This window comes from Nicotiana sylvestris, chromosome 8 (assembly GCF_000393655.2).
Source record: "Nicotiana sylvestris chromosome 8, ASM39365v2, whole genome shotgun sequence".
Lineage (NCBI taxonomy): Eukaryota > Viridiplantae > Streptophyta > Magnoliopsida > Solanales > Solanaceae > Nicotiana > Nicotiana sylvestris.
This window is the reverse complement of record NC_091064.1, coordinates 140,010,810-140,023,560: the sequence shown is the minus strand read 5'-3', so window position 1 is coordinate 140,023,560 and position 12,751 is coordinate 140,010,810. Positions and strand designations below refer to the sequence as shown.

The 12,751-nt window shown below is 42.2% G+C and overlaps 2 protein-coding genes across 2 annotated transcripts; both read right to left on the bottom strand.

The window, feature by feature from the left end:
* Window positions 1-641: 641 nt before the first annotated feature.
* LOC138875753 (uncharacterized) lies at window positions 642-2,790 on the bottom strand. The gene is made up of 2 exons (XM_070154617.1): window positions 2,418-2,790; window positions 642-751 (listed from the first exon to the last, which is right to left on the bottom strand). Exons 1-2 carry the CDS (start codon window positions 2,788-2,790, stop codon window positions 642-644), a joined length of 483 nt encoding a protein of 160 aa, XP_070010718.1.
* Window positions 2,791-3,039: 249 nt separating this feature from the next.
* On the bottom strand, window positions 3,040-7,641 carry LOC138875752 (uncharacterized). The gene is made up of 5 exons (XM_070154616.1): window positions 7,279-7,641; window positions 6,306-7,167; window positions 5,191-5,402; window positions 3,946-4,119; window positions 3,040-3,582 (listed from the first exon to the last, which is right to left on the bottom strand). Exons 1-5 carry the CDS (start codon window positions 7,639-7,641, stop codon window positions 3,040-3,042), a joined length of 2,154 nt encoding a protein of 717 aa, XP_070010717.1.
* Between the last annotated feature and the right edge of the window lie 5,110 nt (window positions 7,642-12,751).

Sequence of the window (12,751 nt, the reverse complement as noted above, 5' to 3'; positions counted from 1 at the left end):
GGGCTCCTGATTGTTGAACTTGAACTGCTTCTCCCTGTTCTCCAAGTGGGTACCTGATTTCAACAAAAATAGACAAAACAAAGAAAAAATTTCTGCCCCAGTTTGGTAGCTGGGCACATATGTGAGTGTTAAACTGAATCATATTACTAAGAATTTGAAAGCTAGATCCCATTATCCAAGAGGGTCCTGACAGCTCCTAGTTAAATGACAGTTTTAAATCTAAATTATATCTCCTAAAGGTATTACTTTCTCTACATCTTGTTATCTAAGCCGATCTTTAAACTACACCCCATTATCCATGAGGGTCCTGGCAACTCTTAATTAAACGACAATTTTAAATCTAAGTTATATCTTTGGAAGGTAAGAAAGTATTAAAGCTACATCCCATTATCTGTCCTGAAAATCAAAAGTCAAGTTTTATCTTAAGAGTGACTATTTTACGGCTAAATTATATTACCCTACACCAGAACTTACGCTAAATTTTGTTATCCAATAGAAATTTTAAAGCTATATCCCATTATTCAGGAGGGTCTTGACAACTCTTAATTGAATACTATCTCAAACATGCAAACTTTGAAGCAACTTATATTCCTTGGGGTTACATTTATGCTAGATTATGCTACTCATGATTGTTTTGAATTTTAAACTATGTCCCATTTTCCAGGAGGGTCCTGACAATTTACGATCAAACCTGTCTGGTGCTTGCCTTTCCTTACAGAGGGTTTCTCCGGAATAGCAAAACTTTCTGCCCCTGCTTCAATCAAAGAAAAATCTTGTCAGTTTAAAATGTGGTGGTTAGTTGATGGCATTCTTGCTGAAGGTTTCCCCGCTGCCGTGCTTTGTTTTGACGGGCTTCCCCGAACTGGCCCTGAACCGCTTGACTTTCTGACTGACTTTCAACCTACATGATCTCGGATGACCCCAGTGTTCTATACCCGAACCATTGTTTTACACCTTTGACTCCTTTAACCGAACCTCTGCATCTCCCATGAAATTACTAAATCATTCCGCCAATGGAACTTTCGCTGGCACTTTATATCCCACTTTACATCATACTATCTTTGGTATGTTCTGGCCACACTGTGCTTTGCAATTTTTGAAGTTGGTAGAGAGCTTTGAAATCCTTTCTTATTTTCTTGACCAAGACTGACATTGAAACATCTTAGAGAAATGAAACCCAAAAGAACTGAAATGCAATGACCTTGAGAGTTAAGGATAAAGAAAATCCAAAACTGGATGACTTGCTAAAAAGGAAAAAGGAAAGAGACTTATCTGAGTGGAACAGCTCGTACCAATGATCATGACATGCATTTTGGATTAATCGGCATAATTTGTCCAACCAATCAACTTTCAGTTTCCATACTTTGTTGCCTCGGAGTTTCCATAACCTGACTTCTTCGCCAAAACCTTGACCTTGTTCAGCCCGCGGTGCCCTGAAGGGTTTTCACCAACAAGCCTCTCTCATTTGTTCATCTCTCAACTCACTTTCGCCTTATGGTGCCCGTGAGGGTTTTCACCAATAAGACTCTCTCATTTTTTATTTCTCTCAACTCCCGTTGCCTTACGGTGCCTGTGAGGGTTTTCACCAATAAGACTCTCTCATTTTTCATTTTCCTGCTTGGACCAGAGTGTTGCCCCTGATATGAATCACCTCTACTTGCTCGACTTGGCATCTCTCAAAGACTGATCAGAAGGTCTTTCTTTGGACCGTAACGTGGGCTTTTGGATAGGGTTAGAAAGAAAGGGTGTCAAAAGGCTCAAAACAATTCGAATGGGTTCAAATTACAACTTTCGAAATCAAATTTCTTACAACAACCACAACTTCCACCCCAGTTTCTTGCTTGGGGACTTTTGAATTTTATTTTGATGAGACCGAACCGTGAGGCTGCCCACGTATCCTTAAAGGAATCAGGTCGAACGTAGTTCATATCGTAGAAATTGCTTTGTTGTTGTGATTTTTCTTTTCTTTTCTTTTCTTTTCTTTTCTTCTTCTTTTCTTCTTCTTTTTTATCTTTTTGTTGCTTTTTACTCTTTTCTCTTTTCTTTTCTTTTTTTTCATTCTTTTCTTTTTCTTTTCCTTATTTTCTTTTACTTATATTTTGCTCTCGCGTTTCCAAGTTTTTCCACTGATTTCAAAAGAGGGGAATAAAAGGAAATAAATAAGGCTCAAAAAGGGGTAACAAAGGATAAAGTTTTTAGATAGCAGAACAAAATGCCTTCGTCATTCCAATCTTCAAAATATGCCAAGTACAAACAAATACAATTTAAACAAAGAAATCATACATAATATCTCTTGACCGCATCGGAATTGATAGCCATTTCTACACACTTGTCTTCTATGTCTGTTAAATACAAAGCACCATTGGACAACACTCTAGTTATGATGAACGGCCCCTGCCAATTTGGGGCGAACTTGCCTTTAGCCTCTGCCTGATGTGGATGGATACGTCTCAACACTTGCTGACCCACTTCAAACTTCCACAGACGCACCTTCTTATTATATGCTCTTGCCATTCTCTGTTGATACAACTGGCCATGACACACTACTGCCAACCTTTTCTCATCGATCAAACTCAATTGTTCCAGGCGGGTTTTAATCCATTCATCATCGTCAATTTCGGCTTCTGCGAAAATCCGAAGGGATGGGATTTCAATTTCCGTGGGTATCACTGCTTCAATGCCATATACCAACAAATAAGGAGTTGCCCCTACTAAAGTACAAACAGTAGTACGATAACCCAATAATACAAAAGGCAGCTTCTCATGCCATTGCCTGGACCCTTCCACCATTTTTCGAAGTATTTTCTTTATGTTCTTGTTGGCTACCTCGATTGCTCCATTTGCCTTGGGGCGATATGGGGTGGAATTGCGATGTGTAATCTTAAACTATTGACACACCTCTTTCATCAAATGACTATTGATATTAGCGATGTTATCTGTGATGATCACCTTTGGGATCCCGAACCGACAAATGATATTTGAGTGCACAAAATCGACCACTACTTTCTTGGTCACAGACTTGAAAGTTTTAGCTTCAACCTACTTGGTGAAATAATCAATGGCCACCAGAATAAACCTGTGCCTATTAGACGTTGCTGGATCGATTGGTCCGATGACATCCATGCCCCACGCAACAAAAAGCCATGGTATAGACATTGTGTGCAATTTAGATGGTGGAGAATAAATCAAATCTCCGTGCACTTGGCACTGATGACACTTGCGCATGAAACTGATACAATCTCGCTCCATAGTGAGCCAATAATAACCTACTTGGAGAATCTTCTTTTCCAGTACGTACTCACTTATATGCGGTCCACGGACTCCAGAATGTACTTCCGTCATGATAGTTGTGGCCTGTCTATCATCTATGCATCTCAACAATCCAAGATCCGGAGTCCTTTTGTACAAAACCCCTCCGCTGAAGAAAAATCTGCTTGCCAAACGCCGAATTATTCTCTTTTGATCACCTGTGTCTTGTACCGGATATACCCCCATCCTGATATATTCCTTGATATCGTGAAACCAAGGCTCACCATCAAGTTCTTCTTCTACCACATTGCAGTAAGCATACTGATCGTGGACCTGAATATGCAACGGGTCAATATAAGCCTTATCCGGATGATGTAACATTGACGCCAAGGTAAGCATCAGCAACTTCGTTATGGATCCTTGGAATATGCATGAACTCTACTGATCGAAACCGTTGACAAAGATCATGCAAACATTGCTGGTACGGTATGAGTTTTAAATCTCGTGTTTCCCATTCCCTTTGAATCTGGTGCACCAGAAGGTCCGAGTCTCCCAAGACCAAGACTTCCTGGACACCCATGTCTGCAGCCAACCTCAAACCCAAAATGCACGCCTCGTACTCAGCCATGTTGTTAGTGAGTAGAAACGAAGTTGAGCTGTAACAGGGTAGTGATGCCCTATTTCAGAAATAAGTACAGCCCCTATCCCGATGCCTTTCATGTTAGTAGCTCCATCAAAGAAAAGTTTCCAACCTGGCTCTCCAATTGGTTCCAACTCATCAATATGCATTACCTTTTCATCAGGGAAGTAAGTCTTCAAAGGCTCATATTCTTCATCCACTAGGTTCTCAGCCAAATGATCCGCAAATGCCTGGGATTTGATCGCAGTCCTAGTCACATAGACGATGTCAAACTCTATGAGCAAGATCTGCCACTTTGCGAGCCTCCTTGTAGGCATAGGCTTCTGAAAGATATACTTTAATGGATCCAAATGCGAGATGAGGTAAGTAGTGTAAGATGGCAAATAGTGCTTCAACTTCTGTGCTACCCAAGTTAGGGCGCAACATGTCCTCTCAAGGTGAGTGTACTTAACCTCATAAGATGTGAACTTCTTGCTGAGATAATAAATGGCCTGCTCCTTCCTGCTGGTGATGTCATGCTAACCCAACATAACCAAATGATTGTCCAGGACCGTCAAATACAGAATCAAAGGTCTCCCTGGTTCTGGTGGCACCAACATGGGTGGGTTTGACAAGTACCCCTTTATCTTATCAAATGCTTCTTGACACTCATCTGTCCATTTGACCTCAGCATCCTTCTTCAACAGTTTGAAGATAGGCTCACAAGTTGTCGTAAGCTGAGCAATAAACCTGCTGATGTAATTCAACCTCCCTAATAAACTCATCACCTCAGTTTTGTTCCGTGGGTGTGGCAGTTCTTGGATAGCTTTAATCTTTGATGGATCCAATTTAATACCTCGACGGCTGACTATGAATCTCAACAATTTTCCAGATGGTACACCAAATGCGCATTTTGTAGGATTGAGCTTAAGATTGTACCTACGAAGCCTTTGGAAGAATTTTCTCAAATCTCTGACATGATCAAACTGCTTTCTAGACTTTATGATTACACCATCCACATAAACCTCGATCTCCTTGTGTATCATGTTGTGGAATATGGTTGTCATTGCCCTCATGTAAGTTGCCCCAGCATTTTTCAAACCGAAAGGCATGACCCTGTAGCAGTATGTTCCCCATGGCGTGATGAATGTTGTCTTCTCTACATCTTCCTCATCCATTAGGATCTGATGATAGCCCACATAGCAATTCACAAAAGACCCAATCTCATGCTTGGCGCAATTGTAAATCAGAATGTGGATATTTGGCAGTGAAAAGTTGTCCTTGGGATTCGCCTTGTTGAGATCACAGTAATCAACACACACCCTGGTCTTGCCATCCTTCTTTGGCACATGTACTACATTGGCTAACCAAGTGGGATACTGAGTGACCTGAATGACTTTTGCATCAAACTGCTTGTTGACCTCTTCTTTGATCTTCACACTCACATCAGTCTTAAATTTCCTCAGCTTCTGCTTGACAGGAGGGAATTCTGGGTCTGTGGGCAATTTGTGAACCACCAAATCAGTGCTTAGACCTGGCATGTCGTCATATGACCATGCAAAAATATCTTTGTACTCAAACAATGCTTTAATTATCTCCTTTCTGAGTTGAGGTTCAAGATAGACACTTATCTTAGTTTCTTTGATATTATCTGGGTCCCTTAAATTGATTGCTTCTGTATCACTTAGGTTAGGCTTGTTTTTTTTTTCAAAATGGCTTAATTCTTTACTAATCTCTTCAAAGGCCTCATCCTCATCATATTCCGATTCATCATCACACTCTATTTCTTGAATTACTATTTCAGAATTAGATTGGCTTTTAAGACTAGGCCGGAGATTCCTCATGCATGCCATGCCATTGAAACCAGCATAAAAAGAACTGTACAAAGAAGAAAAGAAAAACAAAAATAAAACTATCAGGAGGGAAGAAAAGGGAAATTGCATTTCATTAAAGATAACAAGGTTTATACATCCAAACGGACGGAACATAGAATCTGAATTACAACCCTGGAATAATCCAGATAAACTGAAAGAAAATCAAAGCAAACTACCAAAACTCCCTCTAAGTAAGAAGAGGAGTAGCTTCCCAATTGTTAATCTTTGCACTAGGCCCAACAAATTGCACATCTGCCTTGCTAGAACCCTCTCCAGCTTCCAACATGTTCACATTGGCGAATAACCTCTTGAATTTTTCAATAAATCTCCATCCACATCAAACACTGAACTGGGAACCATCGTCACCGGGCGCTTTCTGGTACCAAGGCTGACAAATGATCTGGAAAGACGCGGGACGGGCTTTAGAAGGGCCCATGCCCTCTGTTTTATTTTTCTGGCTCTTCTCACGTCTGCGATTGTGGGCTTGAATCCCAAACCAAATGTATCCAAGTTTTTAGGAAGAGAAACCGGCTGTACGATGCCTTGCAGAGATGCACCCAAACCTTTACCAGGTACAAAACCATTCTTCAACATTTCAAAAGCCAACATGACTGACGCGACAGTTACCTTTAGAACTAGAACGCCCTTCCCCTCTGGAATTTTCTCAACTGACATTGTGTCAAAAACCTGATAGACCCATGGGCCCTTGTCGTCTTCAACTTCAATGAATGGTACAATGGCATTGCTGTGAGCACACAGATTATCCTCACCGTGCACCATAATTTCCTGTCTGTCCCATTCCAATTTAACCATCTGGTGCAGGGTGGATGGGACCGCTTTGGCAGCATGGATCCAAGGTCGACCTAACAGCAGATTGTAAGAAACAGCCACATCGAGCACCTGGAACTCCATGGTAAATTCAACTGGCCCTATTGTAAGCTCAAGCACTATGTCACCGACTGAATCTTTGCCTCCGCCATCAAATCCTCGAATGCAGATATTGTTCTTGTGAATTCTCTCATCCTCCACTTTCAAATTGTTTAAGGTGGAGAGAGGGAAAATGTTGGCGCTAGAACCATTGTCGATCAACACTCGAGTAACCACGGAATCTTCGCACTTTACCGGAAGATAAAGGGCCCTATTGTGCTCAGTGCCCTCTACGGGCAACTCATCATCAGAAAAAGTGACTCGGTTTACCTCAAATATCTTGTTAGCTATCTTTTCCAAGTGGTTTACTAAGATTTTTTCAGGAACGTGGGCCTCATTAAGGATTTTCATCAAAGCCCGACGGTGCTCGTCTAAATGGATCATTAAAGACAATAGTGAAATCTGAGCTGGTGTCTGCCTCAACTGCTCTACAATGGAATAGTCCTGCACTTTCATCTTTCTCAAGAATTCCTCTACTTCTTCCTTGGTAACAGCTTTCTTCACTAGCACCAGGTTATCTTTGGAGATCTTAGCTTTTCTCAACTCTTCGGGGGCAAAGCATCTCCCCGATCGAGTCAAACCATGTGTCTCACAAACTTCTTCTTTAACCTCTTTCCCCTTGTAAGTCATTGTCACTCGTTCATAATTCCATGGGACCGCCTTGCTGTTGACTATCGGTAAATGAGTTACCAGCTTGATAATGACAGGGTCTGTGTGGGCACCCTCCACAATTACAACAGGCTTGTTCGCCACTCCTGGCACAACCACTTTTGCTCTTTCTTGTTTTACTGCCATATCACTTGGGGTCCCCTTCTTGACTACTACAGATGGTTCACTGCTTGCCCCGCTCAACCTGATCACTAATTTCTCACTTGTTGGCTTTTCAATCGGCCTAACTTCACTGGACCGAATCATCATTACGGTCTGTGAAGGCTTCTTGGGCTCCTCTACCCTATGCATTATCTCAATCATATTTGTCTCAAGATGGGCCGACAACAAATTCTGGTTGATATTGGGCACCTCCAGAGCTTGGGCCTCAATATGATTAGTATCAATGAGCTCTTAAATATTTGTTTTCAACTGCCAGCACTTCTCTGTGTCGTGCCCCAGAGCACCAGAACAATATTCGCAACTCACAGAGTGATCAAGATTCCTCGGGGGAGGGTTTAGCAGTTTTGGCTCGATCGGACTCAGCATACCTAATTGTCTCAACCTGTGGAACAAACTGGTATAGGATTCTCCCAATGGAGTGAAGGTTTTCTTCTTTTGCAGCCTCTCATTCTTAAATGCTTGGTTGGGCCGAAAACCTGATCCAGGAGGGTTTCGATAGGCTTTTGGGGGTAGATAGGTATTTTGTGGAGCTGGGTATGTATTTTGTGGGACTGGCACACGCCATTGTGCGTGGGCCGGAGGTTGGCTATATGTTTGGGCATGGTGGACAGAAAAATAGGAGTCTGGTGGTGGGTAGTAGTGTTGGGGTGGATTATACGGGGTATGGGGGTAGGTTTGGTGGTGGGGACGAGGCTGATGATAGTGGTGAGGTGAACCCCTAGGTCCGAACCAAGCTCCTGAATCAATCGTTGCTACATCGTCTTTCTTCTTCTTTCTAATTACTCCCCCAGTTCCGCTTTGAATGGCCTGGGTGGTTGCCTAAATAGCCGAATAACTCATGATTTTGTTTGTTTTAAGCCCTTTTTCTACCATACCACCCATCTTTACTACTTCATTGAAGGACTTACCTATAGCTAATACCAGATGACCGTAATAAGTAGGTTCTAAGGCCTGCAGAAAATAATCCACCATTTCACTTTTTTCCATTGGAGGGTCAACCCTTGATGCCTGTTCTCTCCACCTAAAACCATACTCCCTGAAACTCTTATTGTGCTTTTTCTCAAGTTTCGTCAAAGACAGACGATCCGGAATAATCTCGAGATTGTACTGGAAGTGGCAAGCAAATGCTTGGGCTAGATCATCCCATGTGTACCATCTTCTGTGATCCTACCGAGTGTACTACTCTAGCGCCGAACCACTCAGACTTTGACTGAATTATGCCATTAGCAACTCATCTTTCCCACCAGCTCCCCTCTTTTTTCTACAGAAACCTCTCAAATGCGCCACTGGATCATCGTGCCCATCATACAAATCAAACTTGGGCATCTTAAACCCTGCGGGCGATTGCACATCTTGAAATAGACATAGATATTGGTAAGCCACACTTACTTGACCTCCCAACCCCCGCATGTCTCCGAATGACTGTTCCAGGCTTTTAACTTTCTTGAACATCTCCTCCTGTTCGGGATTTTTAGATGGTTTTTCGGTTTCTGCAGGGAGGTCAAAATGAGGAGTGTAGAAATAGGGTTCTGGAACCTTTAAAGTGGGCTCCGGGGGTTAATATTGGTTGTTGTGAGTCTGGAATAGAGGCTCACTGGAGGATCAGTGTAATGCAGTAGGTGGGGGTACCACAAAAATAGGAGTGACTGGTGGAGGAGGGTACAGGATTTGTTTGGGTGGTGGAGCTTGTGATGTATGGGAAGTGGTATCATGGCATTGTTGGTAGAGGGGAAAGGCCGGAGATGAGTTCACAGTGGGAGGTTCCTAAGTCTTAGACAATGGCAGGATAAAAGCAGGGTTGGCGGGGTAAACTGGCGGTGGGTGCCCTTTTGCCCATTCTTGGTACATTTCAGCCATCTGCTGCTTCAGCTTATGCAACTCATCTTTCAGATTAACCTCTGATTCTTCCACCTCTTTTGACGGATCGACAATACTTTCCTCAAGTTCCTGGTTGGCCATGTTCAGCTTGTTTTTGGACCGTGTGTTTTAGGAGTGAGTTGCCAGAATGCCAATCAAACTAAACACCTACCTGAACTGTAATTTTATCAATAACAAACTTGTTAGCGATTAGGGCTTTAACATATAAGCAACCTCACATTTGAGGAGTGAATGCACCTAAGCAGTTAACCGTTTCTATTATGCATTTGATTGGCTGTTGTGTCATCCCAGCTTTTCCTTATTTTTATTTGCAACTTCCCTTTTTCTCTCTTTTTCATTCTTGCCGCTTTGTTTTTATTCTCTCATTTCTCTCTCTTATTTTGCCATTATCTCCTTCTCACGGTTCCTTATTGTCTCTCTCTTTTCTTTTCTTTTTCCCTCTTGTTTTTCCTCTCTTCTTATATTCCTTTCTTTTCATTTGGTTACGGTCGAATCCTATGGAGATTGCCTACGTATCATGACCCCACATGAATCAGACCAAGCGTAGTTCTTGGAGATAAGTGCAGAAAATAAATAATAAAACATTTTTGGGATTTTCAAATTTTTTCCATAAAATAAAACAGTTTTGATTACAACCACTCATTCTACAAATTATAAAATTAACAGACTCGAAAAGGGAAATTAACAGACTCTGACTCAAAACAAGACCAACAGACTCTGACAGAAAGGTGAAAACAACAGACTCGAAAACCAACTAATAGACTCCAATAAAAGAAACTACAGACTCGCAAACAAACTAACAGACTCCAATGAAAATCATGAATACATTAATGCCTCAAATGCTCCTGGGGCCCACGGGACATCATTAGGTCTCGCCACGGGCCTATATGCAAGATCCCTTTGAAGCCTCTCCAAATCACTCATTATCTGTCGGACAAACATCATCATTGTCGCGAAGAAAGTGGTGCGAGTCATATCCTCACATGCTTGTCATTTCACAACAGTGTAGTCGGCAATGACTCTGACCCGCTCTCGGATACTACCCTTTTCCTGAAGCAGATGCCCGACCTGTTGATTCCGGGATTCTAACACTTGAGTGTCATGGAGATGTTGATTTTGCAACTGTTGCATTTCTTCCTCCATCTGAGCCATCAAATTGTAACAGTGTTCCCTATCAGCTTTAAAGTCCTTGGCCTGCTTGGATACCTCATTCTCGAGAGTAATCATTTTTCTCTTCAGGCTGGTGATTGCCCCTTCATACTTTCTTTTCATTTGCCGCACAAACTGTGCCCGCCCTTTTGCATTTTCCGCCAATTGAGCCCGGACTTTCGCCAGACTGGCCTCAGACTTTTCTAGGTCATCTTGACACTCAAGGGCTTTCTTTTTCGGACTACTTATAAGCCTTTCATCCGCTCGGCTTCTTTCCGGGTTTCTAGCAGCTATTTTCATCTTCTGAATTTGAGCTTTGAGGGCTTCATTTTCCTGAGTTAGTATTTTCTTCTCTCCCTCATCTGCGGCGGCCTGCAAACCATTTTCAAACTGAAGGTCCATGACTTGCCTTTCCAACTTGCCTATGGTAGCCCTGTACTCGTTTTCTTTGGCCAACCAGTCTCATTGCACCTATGCTCCGTCGGTGAACTGTTGGACATGGGGTCTCTTTGCAGGCCTTTCGGGCTCATGATGAACTCAAGATCTTTTACCATACCAAGCAGTGTAACTAGGCTCCACCTTGCCTCTGGATAGATCTCGTACTTGAGTTCTAGGCTCTACGAATCTGCACTGATGCCAATTCTAACGCACTTTTTCTTCTGAAAAAACGTCTTTTGGTTCCAACTCAATAACCTGCCGACTCAAATCCTCATCGTGAGGGATGGTCTAGTATCGGCCTAACTGACGTAGAACTCGGTGCGGAGCATAAGGCTGGATACTTCGAAGACCCATCAACAACAGAAAACATACCTCAGCCGACATATAAATTACTTCACTGACAAAGAGCCACCCGAATGTCCATTCGATCTTATTTGCAGTCAAAGATCTCAAAAGAGCATGCCTTGCTTCCGTAACATCCGGGAACTCATAACCCTCTACTCGCTTTTCATGTTTTTCAATGCACTCGAGGCCAGTCATACCACAATTCAAGTATCCGGGACGGTGGCAAAGGTGTTCCTCCATCCATAATTGTAACATCATATTTCACCCTTCAAAGAACTTTCCCCTTTCTCGACAAAGGGTCAGAGTTCGGTAAATCTCTGCCAAAATCATCGGCACTATGGTCCCATTTGCCTTTTTCATCATAAAGTCGGTTATCCCCACGAGTTCCAACTCTATGTTCCCGTCTTTTCTGGGGAAAATCAAAGTACCTAGGAATGCCATTATAAAAGCTAATTCTCTCCGAGATTCCCACTTGTCTTGGTTTCCCGCGTGAGTAAGACCGATATCTGGCATCTCGAAGCCACGGGATTCCCGTAACGTCGGTACAAAAAGTAGAAGGTATAGAATCCTTTGGCCAAATTTCCGTCTCGGATGTCCCGACTGATGCTTAACAAGTCCAAAAATTTGTGAGGGGTTACTGTTCTTGGTGCTACCGGGTATTGATTTCTAAGATTCCTCTCGAAACCGGCGTAGCCTGCTATCTCTTGTAGTGTAGGAGTTAACTCGAAATCAGCAAAGTGGAATACATTATGTGCTGGGTCCCAAAATAGTATCAAGACCTCAATTATGTCCTTTCTCGGCTCAACCTTCAAAAGCCCGACAAGACCACCCAATGCTTTTGTCACAACTTTTCTGCTATTGTCCCCCAAATCATGCCACCACATATGTAGCTCCAACGGCATCTCTTCATAGACTGAGAAGGGTTCATTTTGAATTGTGCTCATCCTGCACATTTATTAAGGTGATTTTAATTAAAAGAAAACTATGACTCATTTTGACTCAAGAAAAATGACCATTATTTTCAAAATTTTCACAAAAATATCCGGCTTTACCAATACGGCCTTTCAACACTCCGAAAACGAAGATTTTAAGGCTGTGTTCACTAACCGGCAAAAACCTTGAAAAATGACCAAAGGTGGCTATTCTTGCAAAAGCGGCCTTCCGGCGCCCTTTTGGGGACATTCGGCTATTTTAGACAAGAATGACATCACCTCACTTATTTGCAATAAAATTAAATTTTTTGTTCTTTTGGGCTATTTTTGCAAAATGAAAGTTGGACCCGATGGGGGTTGCCTACGTATCTCACACCCTGTGAGAATCAAACTGGCGTAGTTCGGACAAATAAAATAAAACCAACTATTTTTCAAAACAAAACCTTTTTTTTCATTTTTCTCAAAATATTCGGCAGAGTTTCAATACTATTTGGACATTGAATTTTCCA